This window comes from Balearica regulorum, chromosome 12 (genome assembly GCF_011004875.1).
Source record: "Balearica regulorum gibbericeps isolate bBalReg1 chromosome 12, bBalReg1.pri, whole genome shotgun sequence".
NCBI classification, from domain to species: Eukaryota; Metazoa; Chordata; class Aves; order Gruiformes; family Gruidae; genus Balearica; species Balearica regulorum.
In genome coordinates, this window is record NC_046195.1 from 19,932,776 (window position 1) to 19,945,987 (window position 13,212).

Here is a 13,212-nt window from a genome sequence, read left to right on the forward strand (position 1 = left end):
TACATATACATATTGAACGCACTTGGCAATAAACACTCAGTACTTCAGATAAACTCAGACATGCAAGACTGCCAGAGCACTACCTCATTTTGCATTCAGCCAAACTTCTTTGTGAATTTGGTGAACAAAATCTAAAGTAAAACCCATCCAAATTCACCAAATTTTACCCAACAAGTGCCTTTTAAGCTCCAAAGCTGGCAACCAGAGAGAGCACTGAACAACAGCTATGCAAAAGGATTTTCTGATTTAACTTCAGGAATCTTTTCTCTTGAACTGAGTCTAACAAAAAAGAATTTAGTAGGTGAAGTTAAAGGCTGCTAAGTCTTTTATGGCATGGAAGGTTTCATGCAAAGGGCTTTCCAAACGCCAGTGTTGCTTAACCAGGAGCACTAATAGCTTAAGTATGGTTTAGATCCGGCTCATCGGATTTTCCTTGTGATTCAGAAAAATGATCCTGGAGATTGCAGGCTTTCAAAAATTTCATAACGCTCATAACACTGACTACTAACGTGGAATAACTCTGTTCCTCATTTGTTGCTTTGAGAATTACATCCAATTAAATTCACTGACAAAGAGCAGAGCAAGGTTCACAAAATTGCACAAGAGAAACCTGTTTGCTTCATTCTCACTCAAGCTGCCAAGCAAGTTTTAATTTCAGTCTTTGGCTGTGCATTACTAGAGATGTGGATCCGTGGCAGGTAGGTCTTTTATCAATAACAAAGGAAATTTTATTGTCACTTGTGAAACAAAATTAACTGATCCACAAAACAACAGCAAAAATAAACCATGCATGTCTGGTTGCCAGGACAGTTTACTCAACTCAGGCTTCAGAGCAACACATTTAAATGAGCTGGATTTATGCCCAGCAGAGGACATCATCAAATCATTATCATACTGGTTCACACTGAAAATAATCTTGATAAAGTACTCAACTTTGAGCTTTGTAGCTGTACTTTTAGTGTAGATTAGCTTAAGGAATGAAGGTTAAAAAAACTTAAATATTATAATCGTGAATTTTTGCCAATGTAATTACACTAATCAAAAAATCCAAATACAGAGGACATCAGGAAAGTGTTTTACACTGGTGCAGTTAATTTCAGTATCCAAAAGGGGCAAGCTATGTAAGTAAAGCCATGCCCATTTGGGGATTTGCAATTTGTATGAGATTTTGGATAACACTAGAATAGTCAAATAGTAAAATGTTTAGGTATTTAGAAGTTCTTACACACTCATGAAAAATCAGACTTTTAAATGCTTTTCCAGTTTTCAAACATACGCAGGTGGTTTTGAAACTTTATACATATTTATTATTATCACTCAAAATTGTTCAGTGGTCCACTCTCATCAGTGTATTTGAGCCCATGTTTTACACGTTCAAGCTATGACACCTATCATTTAGTTAGGATGCCATGATTCCTGCTCTTGAACTGACTTCTGGACACAAAATAGCATCCCAAAATGACAGCATGGGTACGTACATAGACGAGATCGAGTAAGCATTTTTGTTCTCTTATGATTACTGGCAGACAGAAAAATATTTCCCTATTCTCTGCATGTTTTCATTAAGCACTATGTAGCAGGAGCCTACAAATAAGTCATTACACAACAAAGAAAACTGTAAAATATTTTTGAGGGTTTTTTCCCCAGGAGAAACTGTTAACCTAATCTTTTAAAGTCACACCACTTGGAGAAATGCTACTAGATCCTTTCAATTTTTTGTGTATGCACAACCCAAAACCCTTGTCAGACAGACTCAGCTTTCCGGAAATAAGTCACCCTTGAAAAGGTACCTGAAGACCTCAATCTTTTTTTTTTTTTTTCAAAACAGTAAAATCAATAATAATCAAAAGCACTGTCTTTTCTTACAAAGCTTCCTGGAATTTCCGAAGCACTGTTGGGATCTCAAGGTTTCGCCGTCTCCTAAACCACTTTTCCACCAAACGGACTGTACAGTTGCACTTTTTGGCAAGGCCTTGAATCTCTGACTGCAAAAAAACAGAATAGCATTAGCAACAAGATGTACTCCAATGTCATTTTCATTTATTTTGTAGTTCACAGATCAGCTTCCCACTGTTGTAAGTTCTTCATTTAAAAACATGACTAACATAACTATCTATGGGGGTTTACCTTGCAGGCTTCCTGGTTTAATTTTTGAGTGACACTAACAGAAACCCTGGATTTTTGAGGCACTAACTTATATAAATAAAGCAAGCATGAAATGTACAGATCCACAATCTGTGCTATTTCCTTTCTGGTGGCTTCTGCTATGTTTTAAAGATGTAACTTCTACTGCTAAGCAAGAGGTTGGACTGGAGGGGGAAGTGCCATGTATCAACACACACGGTCATTGTATTTAATATCTTACCTAATTATAATTAATTATTAGATTATACTTAAATGAGTCTCGCAGGTGAGACACAGCCCTGGAATTAAGGCGACCCGAGTTCTGTTCTCAAATCCAAAGTCCTTCTGTGGTACAGGGCAAGTGAGTTAATCTTGCTGAGCAAAATCCAGACTGCCTTTCAATACCTAAAAATAAATTAGGGCTAGACCACTGCCTAGAAATGCATCCAGACATTCAAATGCAACAGTCAGGTGTCTGTGTCCTTTGAAGGTGAAGCTGCTCTGCCATGCAGCCATGCTAGCCTGTGCTAAGCACAAGGCAGCGCGACTCCTGCATTTCTGGGTGCTCAGCGCCCCACGTGCAGCAGCCTGTAGGCTTCCTCCCTCTCCTTCATCCCCAAGTGCGGAAGGTGTGGGCTGACCTTCCCTGGGGCTGCTGTAGGAGCAGAGGGAGTGTTCAATTCATCCCTGGGGAAGTTCTTTCCCAGCAAGGCTAGTATGCAAATAGTGGGTGGCAGCAACGCTGCATCCACCAAGGTAAGTCCAGTTCAGTTAGTCTCCTACCCTCAGAGAAAGCTCTGGCATGTGAGCAAAGGCACCTCAGCTGCCAGGAAGTGTTTGCCAGGAGTGCAAACAGGCTCTGTGTTCAGCCCATCCTGCTGGCTAGAGAGCTGTCTACTAGCCACACAGGAATACCGACTTTGTGCTCACAGACGATAGAGCCTAGATGCCCTCAATCACCAGCCAGGCCTCTGCATGCTTTCTCAGGCACACTGGTCCCCAAGCTGGGCACTTAAAGGAGGCAGCCTGAATCTTTCCCATGTACTGACAAGTATAAAAATGCTGTGCTTTCTTTCAGAGATTAACTGTCAAACTGTACTCATGCAGAGGGAAGGTATGAAACAGATTGTGATACTTGCGCAGGTAGAGAAGAGCTCATATGCGTACACAAATACATCTATTCCTGATTGTATCAGGCAAAAGGACACAGTAAGAGAACAGCAGAGTTAGGGATAGAAAGCAAATTTCCACATATCAATAATTATCAATACCTCTCATTACTAGAAAGCATATATTTCTTTTCAAAAAACAGTGCAGGAACTGCAATTGTTTGGTTAAGTGAACTTTCTGAGGCTGCATTCATAGCAAAGTACCTGTTTCCCATCAACAATCAAGTTGCCTCATTTTTTGAGATGGTAAACATTAGCTTTTTTTTTTTCTTGTTCAATTTTAAAAACAAACAGCAAGGTAATAGAAAGATTGCTTTTCTTTTTCACATAAGCCAGGATTAAGTATGCAGCAATATAACGGATCAAAAGGCTTCCATGCCTGCGTTCCAATATTATTGCTTGCAATAAATATGATACCACTTTCCAACAACAGATGTCAGCTGATGTTTTCTCCAGCCAGAATGAGTTAAAGATGGAACACTGATCTTCACTGGAAACATTATTAACAGTCTAACCTAGAATAGCATGCCAGAAAATTAAACATCTTAAGCGTATTTTCTGTTTTGGATGCCATATACCCTTGTCAGCAGAACAGCAACAAGAACCCAAATAAATTAAGTCATCTGTCAATCAGCTGGTACTCATCCCATGATGTCATTGCTGATAGCTGATTGAAACAGTAAGACTTGGGATTTTCCAAAACCAAAACTAGTTTAAAAGAATGAGAATCCTTACTTGGGATGGATGTTTTGAGCACTCCCGGAAATAACTCTCTAAAACAGGATTAGGCTGTGGCTTCACACGTCTTACATTCTTTATACCTAAGGCTTTTGCTAGAGGTATAGCAACATATCTGAAAAGACATACCGTGAAAAACTTTAAAAATACAACACAGTTACAAGACTTTAGCTATTCTCATGCCAGGATATGAAGAAAATAAGTCTGAAGCAATTTAATCTGCCATAGGATATGACAGTGCACTGTGAGAGAAAGGAATCTCCCTAATCCCAAGAGAGAACCATAGCATATTAGCAGTTATGCAAAAAAGCAGACCCAAGGATTCAAGTTTGTGGTTGTGAAAGGAAAGATCCTGATTTGTCTGTCCTTGTGCTTTTCACTGGCATACTGGAGTTAAGCAACAGTTAAGAGAGAGTGAAACAAGAACAGATGCTTTCTCTGTGCGAGCTGAAAGATTGCTACCGGGCTACTTTCTCCTAGTGGCAAATAGCCACTTCGCACATTGCTTCACCAGGCTACCAGTGCCCAAGATACTGGATTTGGCTCGTGGCACACAGCAACTCCCCCAGAGACTGAAGGCTTCTCTTTCTCTTCCATTTTCCAATACAAATTGCTGCAGAGCATGCCAAATGCTTCACTCTTCTACTTGTAAAGGCTTTACTGAAAAAGCCCCCCTGACTCATGCTGATATCAGCAATTGATTCCTTATTACTCATAGCAGTGGTCAGTTTTCCTCATTCATGGGTAGATTCACCGCAGGCCAGATGTGTGGGCTAATTATTCACATGAGTGATTTCCAATAGCAGCACAGTGAATTGGGCAAGCATTTACTCAGGACACACTGTGAATGGTTATAAACATATGATCCAAATTACTTTTCATCTTTAACATGAATGATCTTATTTGGTTCTTTTTTAAGTCTATCCAACTTATGACATTCCAAATTTCCTCATTCTATCCTGAAATAATTATAAAAAAACCTACTAATCACATTCTTTGGAGGAAAAAAAAAGTCAAGCAGAAAAGGCACAAATAAGTAAGTCAAAGCTCTGCAAATCTTAATATATTTGTAGCTTTCCTCTGTGGAGCCAACCTCTGCCTGTCCCATAAGATTCCTGCTGCAGAAGCAATCCATCTTTCAGTGCCAAAGTGAGAAAAAAAGGAATCAGCATTACTAGATCTGCATAAAACGTTCACATGAAACTTTGAGATCCCTCTGGTCTGCCTAGTTTTGCTGCAGCTAGACACCTGGGATCCATCAGCTTCACACTAATGTTCTGGTGGAGGACCAAATGAAAGGAGAGGTTTGGTTTGGAGGACAAATACCTCTACCCTTCCACCAAAGGAGGAAAAGCAAAAGGAAATCCAAATGGTTTTATATTAACTGTATCTCCAGCAAAAGGAGATAATTAGAATTATCCAAACGCTGTTCTAGAAAAGCTACATAGAAGTATTTTCCTTCTAGATTGGACTACAGCCACACATTCCTAACAGAAAAAATATTTCCCCATTTTTCACCTGCCATATTATCTGTACTAGATCTTTCTAGCAAACCACCAACTAATAATAATGTTATAAAAACATAAGAACATTGATCTAAAGATATCTTATTTTTCAAAAAATTTTAACATTAATGAGGATTAACATTAGCACAAAATTCCATTTGTGTTTCTTACCTTTCACTAAAGAATCGGATAATCAGTAATACAAAAGCATATGGTATTGTTGCATATAATTGATGTGGTTTTGGAAAGACAAGTCCATCACGGTCTACAAAATGTGCCCATGTGCAATTGATAGGCATCCAGATATTCTCCCACCAGAACCAGCTGTTGAGCGTCTTTAATATGTGTGCCATGCTAAGCAAATAAAGAGATAATTAAAAATTATTCTCGATGTATTAAACAGAAAATACGTGAAATAAAACATACTGAACCTTGCTGTATAGAACGGTGGTTCCCAGCTAGCAGGACATTTCCTAAAGATAAGGTACAAGCAAATAGTGTATGAGTCTTGGGTCCCACAAGAACAAACTGGAGAGGTAATCTGCTGTCTCATTTCAGTCATTCACACTAGACTGCTTAATAACTGCTCAAACCTTTTGCAACAATCACTTATAATCTATCACTCCAATACACAAAAGATACTAAAGAGAACTGATCTTCCCCAGGCTGCCTTTGTAAATTAAATGTAAGCGGGTGGAAGAACGGAAAAGAAGTGAGAAAGTCCAGGGGGTGACTCAGTTCTGTAATAATTAAGACATTTTGCTGTTGAATTACTGCTCCCTAGTATGCTAATGGAAATATACACCTTGATCCTGATTTTGCAAACATCTGTGCACAGGACCAAGTACAAAAATTACAGTGCACAGCAAACTTTTGGGGGGATTTGCAGGAAATGCTATGATTTAACTGTGACCAAACCCTAGATCGGAACAAAATGTCCAAAATCAGTTCTTGAAGGAAGGAGGGGAAAAAAAAAAAAAAAAGGAAAAAAAATCACTTAAACCCACTTAAACTGAAACATTTCATTCTTGTAAAAATCTCATTTTTAACCTTTGCATTCTACCTTATGCATTTAGAAGTTTCTGCTATCCCTCATTTAGTTGTAAGAACTTTACAGTACAAACATGTTATATATCCTATGAAAATATTCTAAAATTGAATGAAAATAGAAGTTACTATAATGTTTTCTATAAGGCTGAAAATAAGTAATTTTTCTATAATTTCTAGGAGTCATAAATTTAAATAACTTTTTCCAGACTAAAATTTCCTATAAACCAGAAAAAAATATGAGGAAATAATTGATTTCACCGAACCATAGTTTTGATAGGGAAACGGTTGAGCTGGGAGAATTTCAACTAAGTCTCCTCGTAGCATTAGATGTCCCATCAGACTATCTCACAGCAATATATGTATATAGGATCAAGTGCTGAGATCAAATCAAGACAAGGACAGACAGTAGTTCAGGCTGTTTCATGTTCCTCCATATTCAAGCAGGGGCCACATGACTTTAGTTTTACTTGCAGCCAGACGGAGCTTCCCCCCGTGCTGGATTTGGACATCATGCTTAGTGCACGCACGTCGGCTTTCAAGATTCAAGCACGGCTGGCTTTGAAGCCCGCTTTAATTAAACAGCTAAACGAACAATCACTGCAACCCATACATAGGCTGTTTCCACTAAGCTGAGGCCTTGCTGCAGGTTTGGGAAACGGTGACTTGTATTCATCAAGCAGAGCCAGGTTAACAGACACTGTGAGTCAATTTACTGGCCAAGCACAGTAGTCAGTATTGAAATATTAATAACCTAGCCATTTAATCTTTTTAAATGCCAAAAGGGGACAGTAAAAACCCACTGAATGACTTGTGTGTGTGTATAAACAAATGCAAAAATAAAGGAGGGAGAAATCATGATTGTTCCTGCACTGAGATTTTATATGGCCAGTTTCAGCCTAGAGCACTTTTTTACTGCTGAATTACAAACTCCTGGAAGTAGGGATTTATAATAGGGCTGCTAACAGACCCTTAACTGCAGCTAGCAGGCGCCATGATAATGAAGCAGGGCTTTGAAACATGACATTTTAGGTCAGACAGAAAAGCTCGCAGACAAACTGCCCTAGAAGACCAGGGGAGAGACTCATTACACAGTTCTGCTTCCTAATATATCTATATTTTTAAACTAGACTGTGCACTGCAAACTATCACAAACTAACTGGAATGAAAATAGGCCATTCTATTATAACACAGCAGAAAGAGGACTAACAGTTGGATTATGGTGAGATGGGTTGTGACTGAATATGCACCCAGTACACTTAAACCCTAGAAAAACCCAACAGTGCCTATTTTCGTACTGGATTCTTGGAATGTCACTAATTCATGTTTTCCTTCCACACATGGATGCCTTACTGTACGACTACCTTTTCAGGTCCTGAAGTGGTTAATACATCTCTATTCAACGAAGCTCACAAGCACATGCTTAATCTTTCAGGAAATTCTGGGATTTGGGGTCTGATCCAGAGTCCACAGATTTCAGTAGAAATCTTTCCCACAGACACCAGACTCACTCATTGAAAGGTGGGTTCTCTGATATTTCTTCCATAAGCCCCTGTATTTGTACCAGGTCTTGCCTTGCACACAGGGGATTAGACCATCTCTGATGAACATTGTCCAAATAATTAGAATACTGTTGATGAGATTCCACAGGTCTGCAGCCTATTCTTGTTTTATTACCCATAAATTGGATGTACACCCAACATCCAACCTATATTCTCACTGCAGCAAATCAGGCCATCCACTGGGCAATCTTGGAGATGTCCATCTTCGTAATAGCAGCTGTTTAAGTAGTTGGGCTGTTTTCCTGTCTCCCTTCAGCTTCAATTTTCATCATGAGGTTCCTGGAGCACCTAGAAGGTGAGGAAGTCCTTCCAAACACACTTAGGCAGCAGTGACCTGAGTATTTTACAGTTTCTCTTTCTGCCCTCTTTGCTCTTAAATGGCTGACAGCTGTGGCAGTAGTATTTTTATCCCTCCTTAAATCATGGAGATCCTGAAACACAGAGGAACTCCATAAATATTACTTTGTCACATACATCATATACAAGAAGGTTCTCTTCTCCTGTACTACAAGCTGTGGCCCCTTCAACTTGCTGAGAAGTATCTCATGAAACCCACACATCCTCTGTTATGTTTTTCTGTATGAAACAGAAGCTGATACCTGACAGGAGTCTCCCATCTCAGGAATCACCAAAGCAAAGCAGGAATAACTCAGTGCTAGCTGTATTTATCATCTTCTCCGCAAACACACGCTTGCTACTTCCTAGAAACCTTGACTAAAATTAGTACTGGAACTCAATTACATTTTTAAAGATGAAGCCATTTATTATACCTCCACCAAAAAGGTTCTTTCAATGCTCCCACAGCATCACCGATACAAACAATCCAGCTCTATGGTTTACTCACCGCATCTACAGCAACCACTGTCCCAAATGCTAATCCTCATTATCAGCTTTCTCCGCATTATGACTTGATCACTTCATTCTAAATTAATTACTTTGAATCCTTTTAACCCTAAACAATAGCTGTATAAATCATGAAAGAAGAGGCCAGAGGATGGAGAAAAGGAGACAGATAGAAAACACGCAGGTAATTCATCTCTGGCAAGCTTTGTCTGTTAGAAAAACCATCTCTGCTCCTTCCAGTTACCAGCTGCCTGGCACAACTGTGGCAGAGTGACTTCTCAGAACCCGTAATCCCACATCTGTGTCAATTCACCCGGCAGAGATTGAATGGCGAGAGCAAGCAAACTCTGCTTTCAGACCACATCAGGTCAAAGGCACATTGCCATTGCATAGGAGAGAAAATTTGCCTGTTACTGTTTGCACGCTACTTTTTCTGCAAAAAAAACATTTTGCCCCCACAAGGTCTGTAGCTCTGGCATATTACATCTAGACCAACCTCAAACACTTACATGTATTTTAAATAATGTTGTCTATACTGTTTAGTCTTGGTTTTAATCCAAAGATTTCTGGCAGCTTGTTGAATCCTAAGAGGTTAGGAAGACCAGCAACCCTTTGGCCATACAATCCTACACTGAGAACACCTCTTCTAAGTGCCCATACTGTGAGTGGAAAAGGGAAGGCATCACCACAGCTCTTCTTGTGGAAGGGACTAATAAATACATAGACATCTTTCAGCTGTCCCTTCTGCCACACAGGGGCTGTGAGGAGTGATGGTGAGGTAGACAGGCATTTCCTCATATAGTGCCCGAAATCTGGGTGAGAAATGGGAGAACCGATGTATTATCACTTGGCTGAGCGGAGTGTGTTTTGCAACAGGCTCATTTTATGCTGCCGAGAAATCTTCACCTCCGAGAAGCGCTATGACTGCAGTTCTTGAGACCCAGGTTCTTTTCCCTAGTACATCAGCGTAAATCTAGAGGACACTTACTTTTGTCAGGAGCTCGTTACCACACAAAGACATGTTCCAGTCTAACCACAAGTGGTGGCAACCAGTTCCAGTGCTGAGATGATGCTGTAGATGCTGGATTTCAAAGGCAGCTGTTCTTTTTAGTTTGCAGAAACTGTCACAAGTTGTTATTTTCCCCTTGCACACACTACTTCCAAAGAACAGGCAGCGGATACAAAGGCTCAGCTTGTCCTGATTTGGGATCAGCTCTAACAAGAAACTTGAAAGCCTACCCAGTCTGAACCTCCTATTCCTCAGAGTGCTGAGCTCAGAACATTTTTTTTTCTCCCCTTACTGCTCACAACAGCACCAAACAAGATGTGTTGACTGAGAAACGATAACAGCCAAGTGATCCATATTCTGCCCAACCTATGGTGAAAAAACCCTACTTCTTCCCAAATTCCTATCCATACACCAGAACCACCAATATCATTTTCATTGGTAAAACTAGAATCCTTGCCCTTGCTCTAGAAGGACCTAAAAGTCAGTCTAACAATAAAATAAAGATATTTTTAGAAAACTAGCAATTTCCCCTGCATCATGGAAATTAAATACACCAAATAAATCTAATCACCTCCTTGCTAAGGAAGGATCTCCTCTGTAGCCTAATCTAGTTTTAAATGGCCTAGTGCAAAACAGGAAAATCAGGAAAGATTACTTCAGAAACTGCATCCTTTATAATTAAAGGAAAGCCTACTCAGTAGGGAAGTACCAATGTGAAGTTTCTTTCAAAGCTCTGTTCCGTGGATCCTTGCTATATTCAATTAAAAAAAAAAAAATCTCGTATTTTTAATGCCATTAAGCAAAAAAGGCAAATTTTGGTTTCACAAAAGCTACACGGCTACATTTTGAAAAACAAATTCAGGAACTGCTTTGAAGTGGAATTTCTGGCTCCTGCAGTCTGGGGAATGAATAAAAAGAAACAGAACCAAAGCTTTATGTTCTCCGCACAAAAGTTCTTGCTTGCAAAAACCTGCATTTCTAAAATCAGAACTAAGAGAAGGCGATATCCAGGTTTGAAGGACGTGTTAGGATTTCCTATACTTATTTACTGAATAAATTAGAAAACCCAATGGATCACTAACACAAACATAGACGTGAAAGAAGTCTTAATTTCTCTAATCATTTTATTAGACTGTCTACTCAGTGTGACTCCAGAGGTGTAACAGGGAAAAAATGAAATGGGTGAAAAGAATAATGTAATTCTCCTATTTCTCTCCTCATTTGGTAGAACTGGTAAAGCTGGTGCAGTGACTGTTGGGAAGAATCAAGTCTCCGAGATATCAAAAGAGATAGCAAGGCTGTTCCAGGCTGTTAATCACCAACATTAGACCAAAGCGGTTTAAAAGAGTAAAGATCAGATCCACCATATCACAGGTTTCGGTTTTGCTTAAGACTAAACAATACGTGCAACACACAAGTTTCAGCAACAGATTTGTGTTCTGCTAAAAAGAGATAGCACTTTGTAGAATCCCAACTGCAATCACCACCATGAAATGGGTGAAAAAATATAGGATCTACACTTTGTTGCTAACAGTTATGCAACCTCTTCCCTACTGAGGATAGCAAAAGCACTACTTAAGATACACCTTAAAAAAAAAATCCTAATACTACAGAAAAGTGAGTTTTAATAAAATCCAAAAAAACCCATATGTACAAACCCTAGCTTGTTAATGGTTTAGTATTCATCCAAGCGTTGACAGCTGATATTGTGCCATACAGTCTTTCAAATGTACAAAAGATGTGTAAAGCAGCTGTTGGACGCACTTGCAACTTGCAAGTTTGAGAAATCACAGGATGTGACACCAGATTAGTTTCTCCACTGATCATTTTTATGCTAAAAAGTTATTAGTCCCAAAGGCAGTAAAAGCAACCCGGACCTCCACTGTTTTCTTCCACACAAAACCATTCATTCAGGCATCAGTTGTTAGTTGTAGGTATTTGCCAGTTGGAGACAGACGTGGCTTGCTCCTGCTTCTTGGCACTGCTTTTTGCATTTGATCAAGCAGTGTTTTGTGCCTAATTGGCATAAAGAGTTTGAACTACGGTTTGTGGAGGAAATAACTGAATGAAGGATATTGGATTGATGCTACCATCTCTTTCCATCTTGTCTGTCCAAATGTGACAACAGGAGTCCAGTTAAATTCCACACAACCCAAGCCACAGCGTGAATGCCATCTTACCAAGCCTACATGTACAACCAGTGGCAGCACAGAAGAAAAGAGCTGTTGGACTTAAGAGGTTCCTGTGATGAAACACTGAAATACTGCATACATATAAAACAGCTGAATTAAGATTGCTATGAGACTTTTAACTTCAAATTTACTCCCTAGCTTGTACAAATCTCAACTGTAAACTTTTAAAGTGCCTAGTTATAGGGCAATTAGAATATTTTACTTTTTACGGTTCCTTGTAACTTGGTTACTATATTGTAGCAGGCTAAAATGGCACTTTAAATAAATCTCAATTAAGGTGGCAAGTGAGTTTCATATTTTTCCCTGTTCTCTAGGGGGAAAAAATAGAACCAGACCTGATTGAAATAATTCATTTTCCAGGTGAAGGTTACCATGCTCTCTCTACTTAAAGGTAAATCATTTTTGAGTAGCTAAAATGGTTTTAGCTGATTGCAGGCAGCTGACGAAGGTGAAATACAGTTCTCACACTGTACAGTTACAGTGCAAACTGTCTACTTTTAAGCTTTAAAAATCCGTAACATTGATAGAGTTGGGTAAAGAGCTATGAATTAACTTAAATATCTGCAATAATTCTGAAGTAAAAAAATAGTTCTTGGGGGGAAAAAAAAAGCAAGCCCTATCCAAACTACAGGTTCTTAATAGATGCTTAATTCATAAAAAATTCAAACAGAGCTAAAGGACTAACACTAGTTGCTTCAAGAACTTGTTAGTAACGCTTGTCAGAACCTATGGAAAACTTTTTAAGTATGACACTTTTCTTCAAATTGTTACTATTGGGGAAAGATGCAAAAATGATTAATTTTTATAGCTTACCAAAATTTTATTTGAAATAAAAACCTGAAATCTAACTTAAAATTGTAAGTTATATAATGGAGATTTTACCAGAGTTGTGAGCCTTCTCAGTCACTTATTTAAGATAAGGGTTAAGGGCAGAGAAGAACAGAGAGGCATACGGGTAGACAGTGGGCAGGATAAGCACACTATTAAAAATACAACAGTACCACAAAACATGTGAAGACAGCA

The 13,212-nt window shown here is 39.0% G+C and overlaps 1 protein-coding gene across 5 annotated transcripts in view; it reads right to left on the bottom strand.

Annotated features, from left to right (window-relative positions):
- The window catches only part of CERS3 (ceramide synthase 3), a 52,338-nt gene that overhangs the window by 26,232 nt on the left and 12,894 nt on the right, over positions 1 to 13,212 (bottom strand). For 3 of the 5 annotated variants that reach the window (XM_075763900.1, XM_075763899.1, XM_075763898.1), the window contains exons 2-4: positions 5,708 to 5,890; positions 4,029 to 4,146; positions 1,867 to 1,985 (exon numbers count right to left, since the gene is read on the bottom strand). In XM_075763900.1, the coding sequence (XP_075620015.1) occupies positions 1,867 to 1,985; positions 4,029 to 4,146; positions 5,708 to 5,889 (419 nt within the window). In that variant the 5' untranslated portion in view covers position 5,890. Of the gene's footprint in view, positions 1 to 1,866; positions 1,986 to 4,028; positions 4,147 to 5,707; positions 5,891 to 8,094; positions 8,360 to 13,212 lie in introns of those variants that run through there. The other 2 variants (XM_075763897.1, XM_075763896.1) reach the window with 1 other exon arrangement.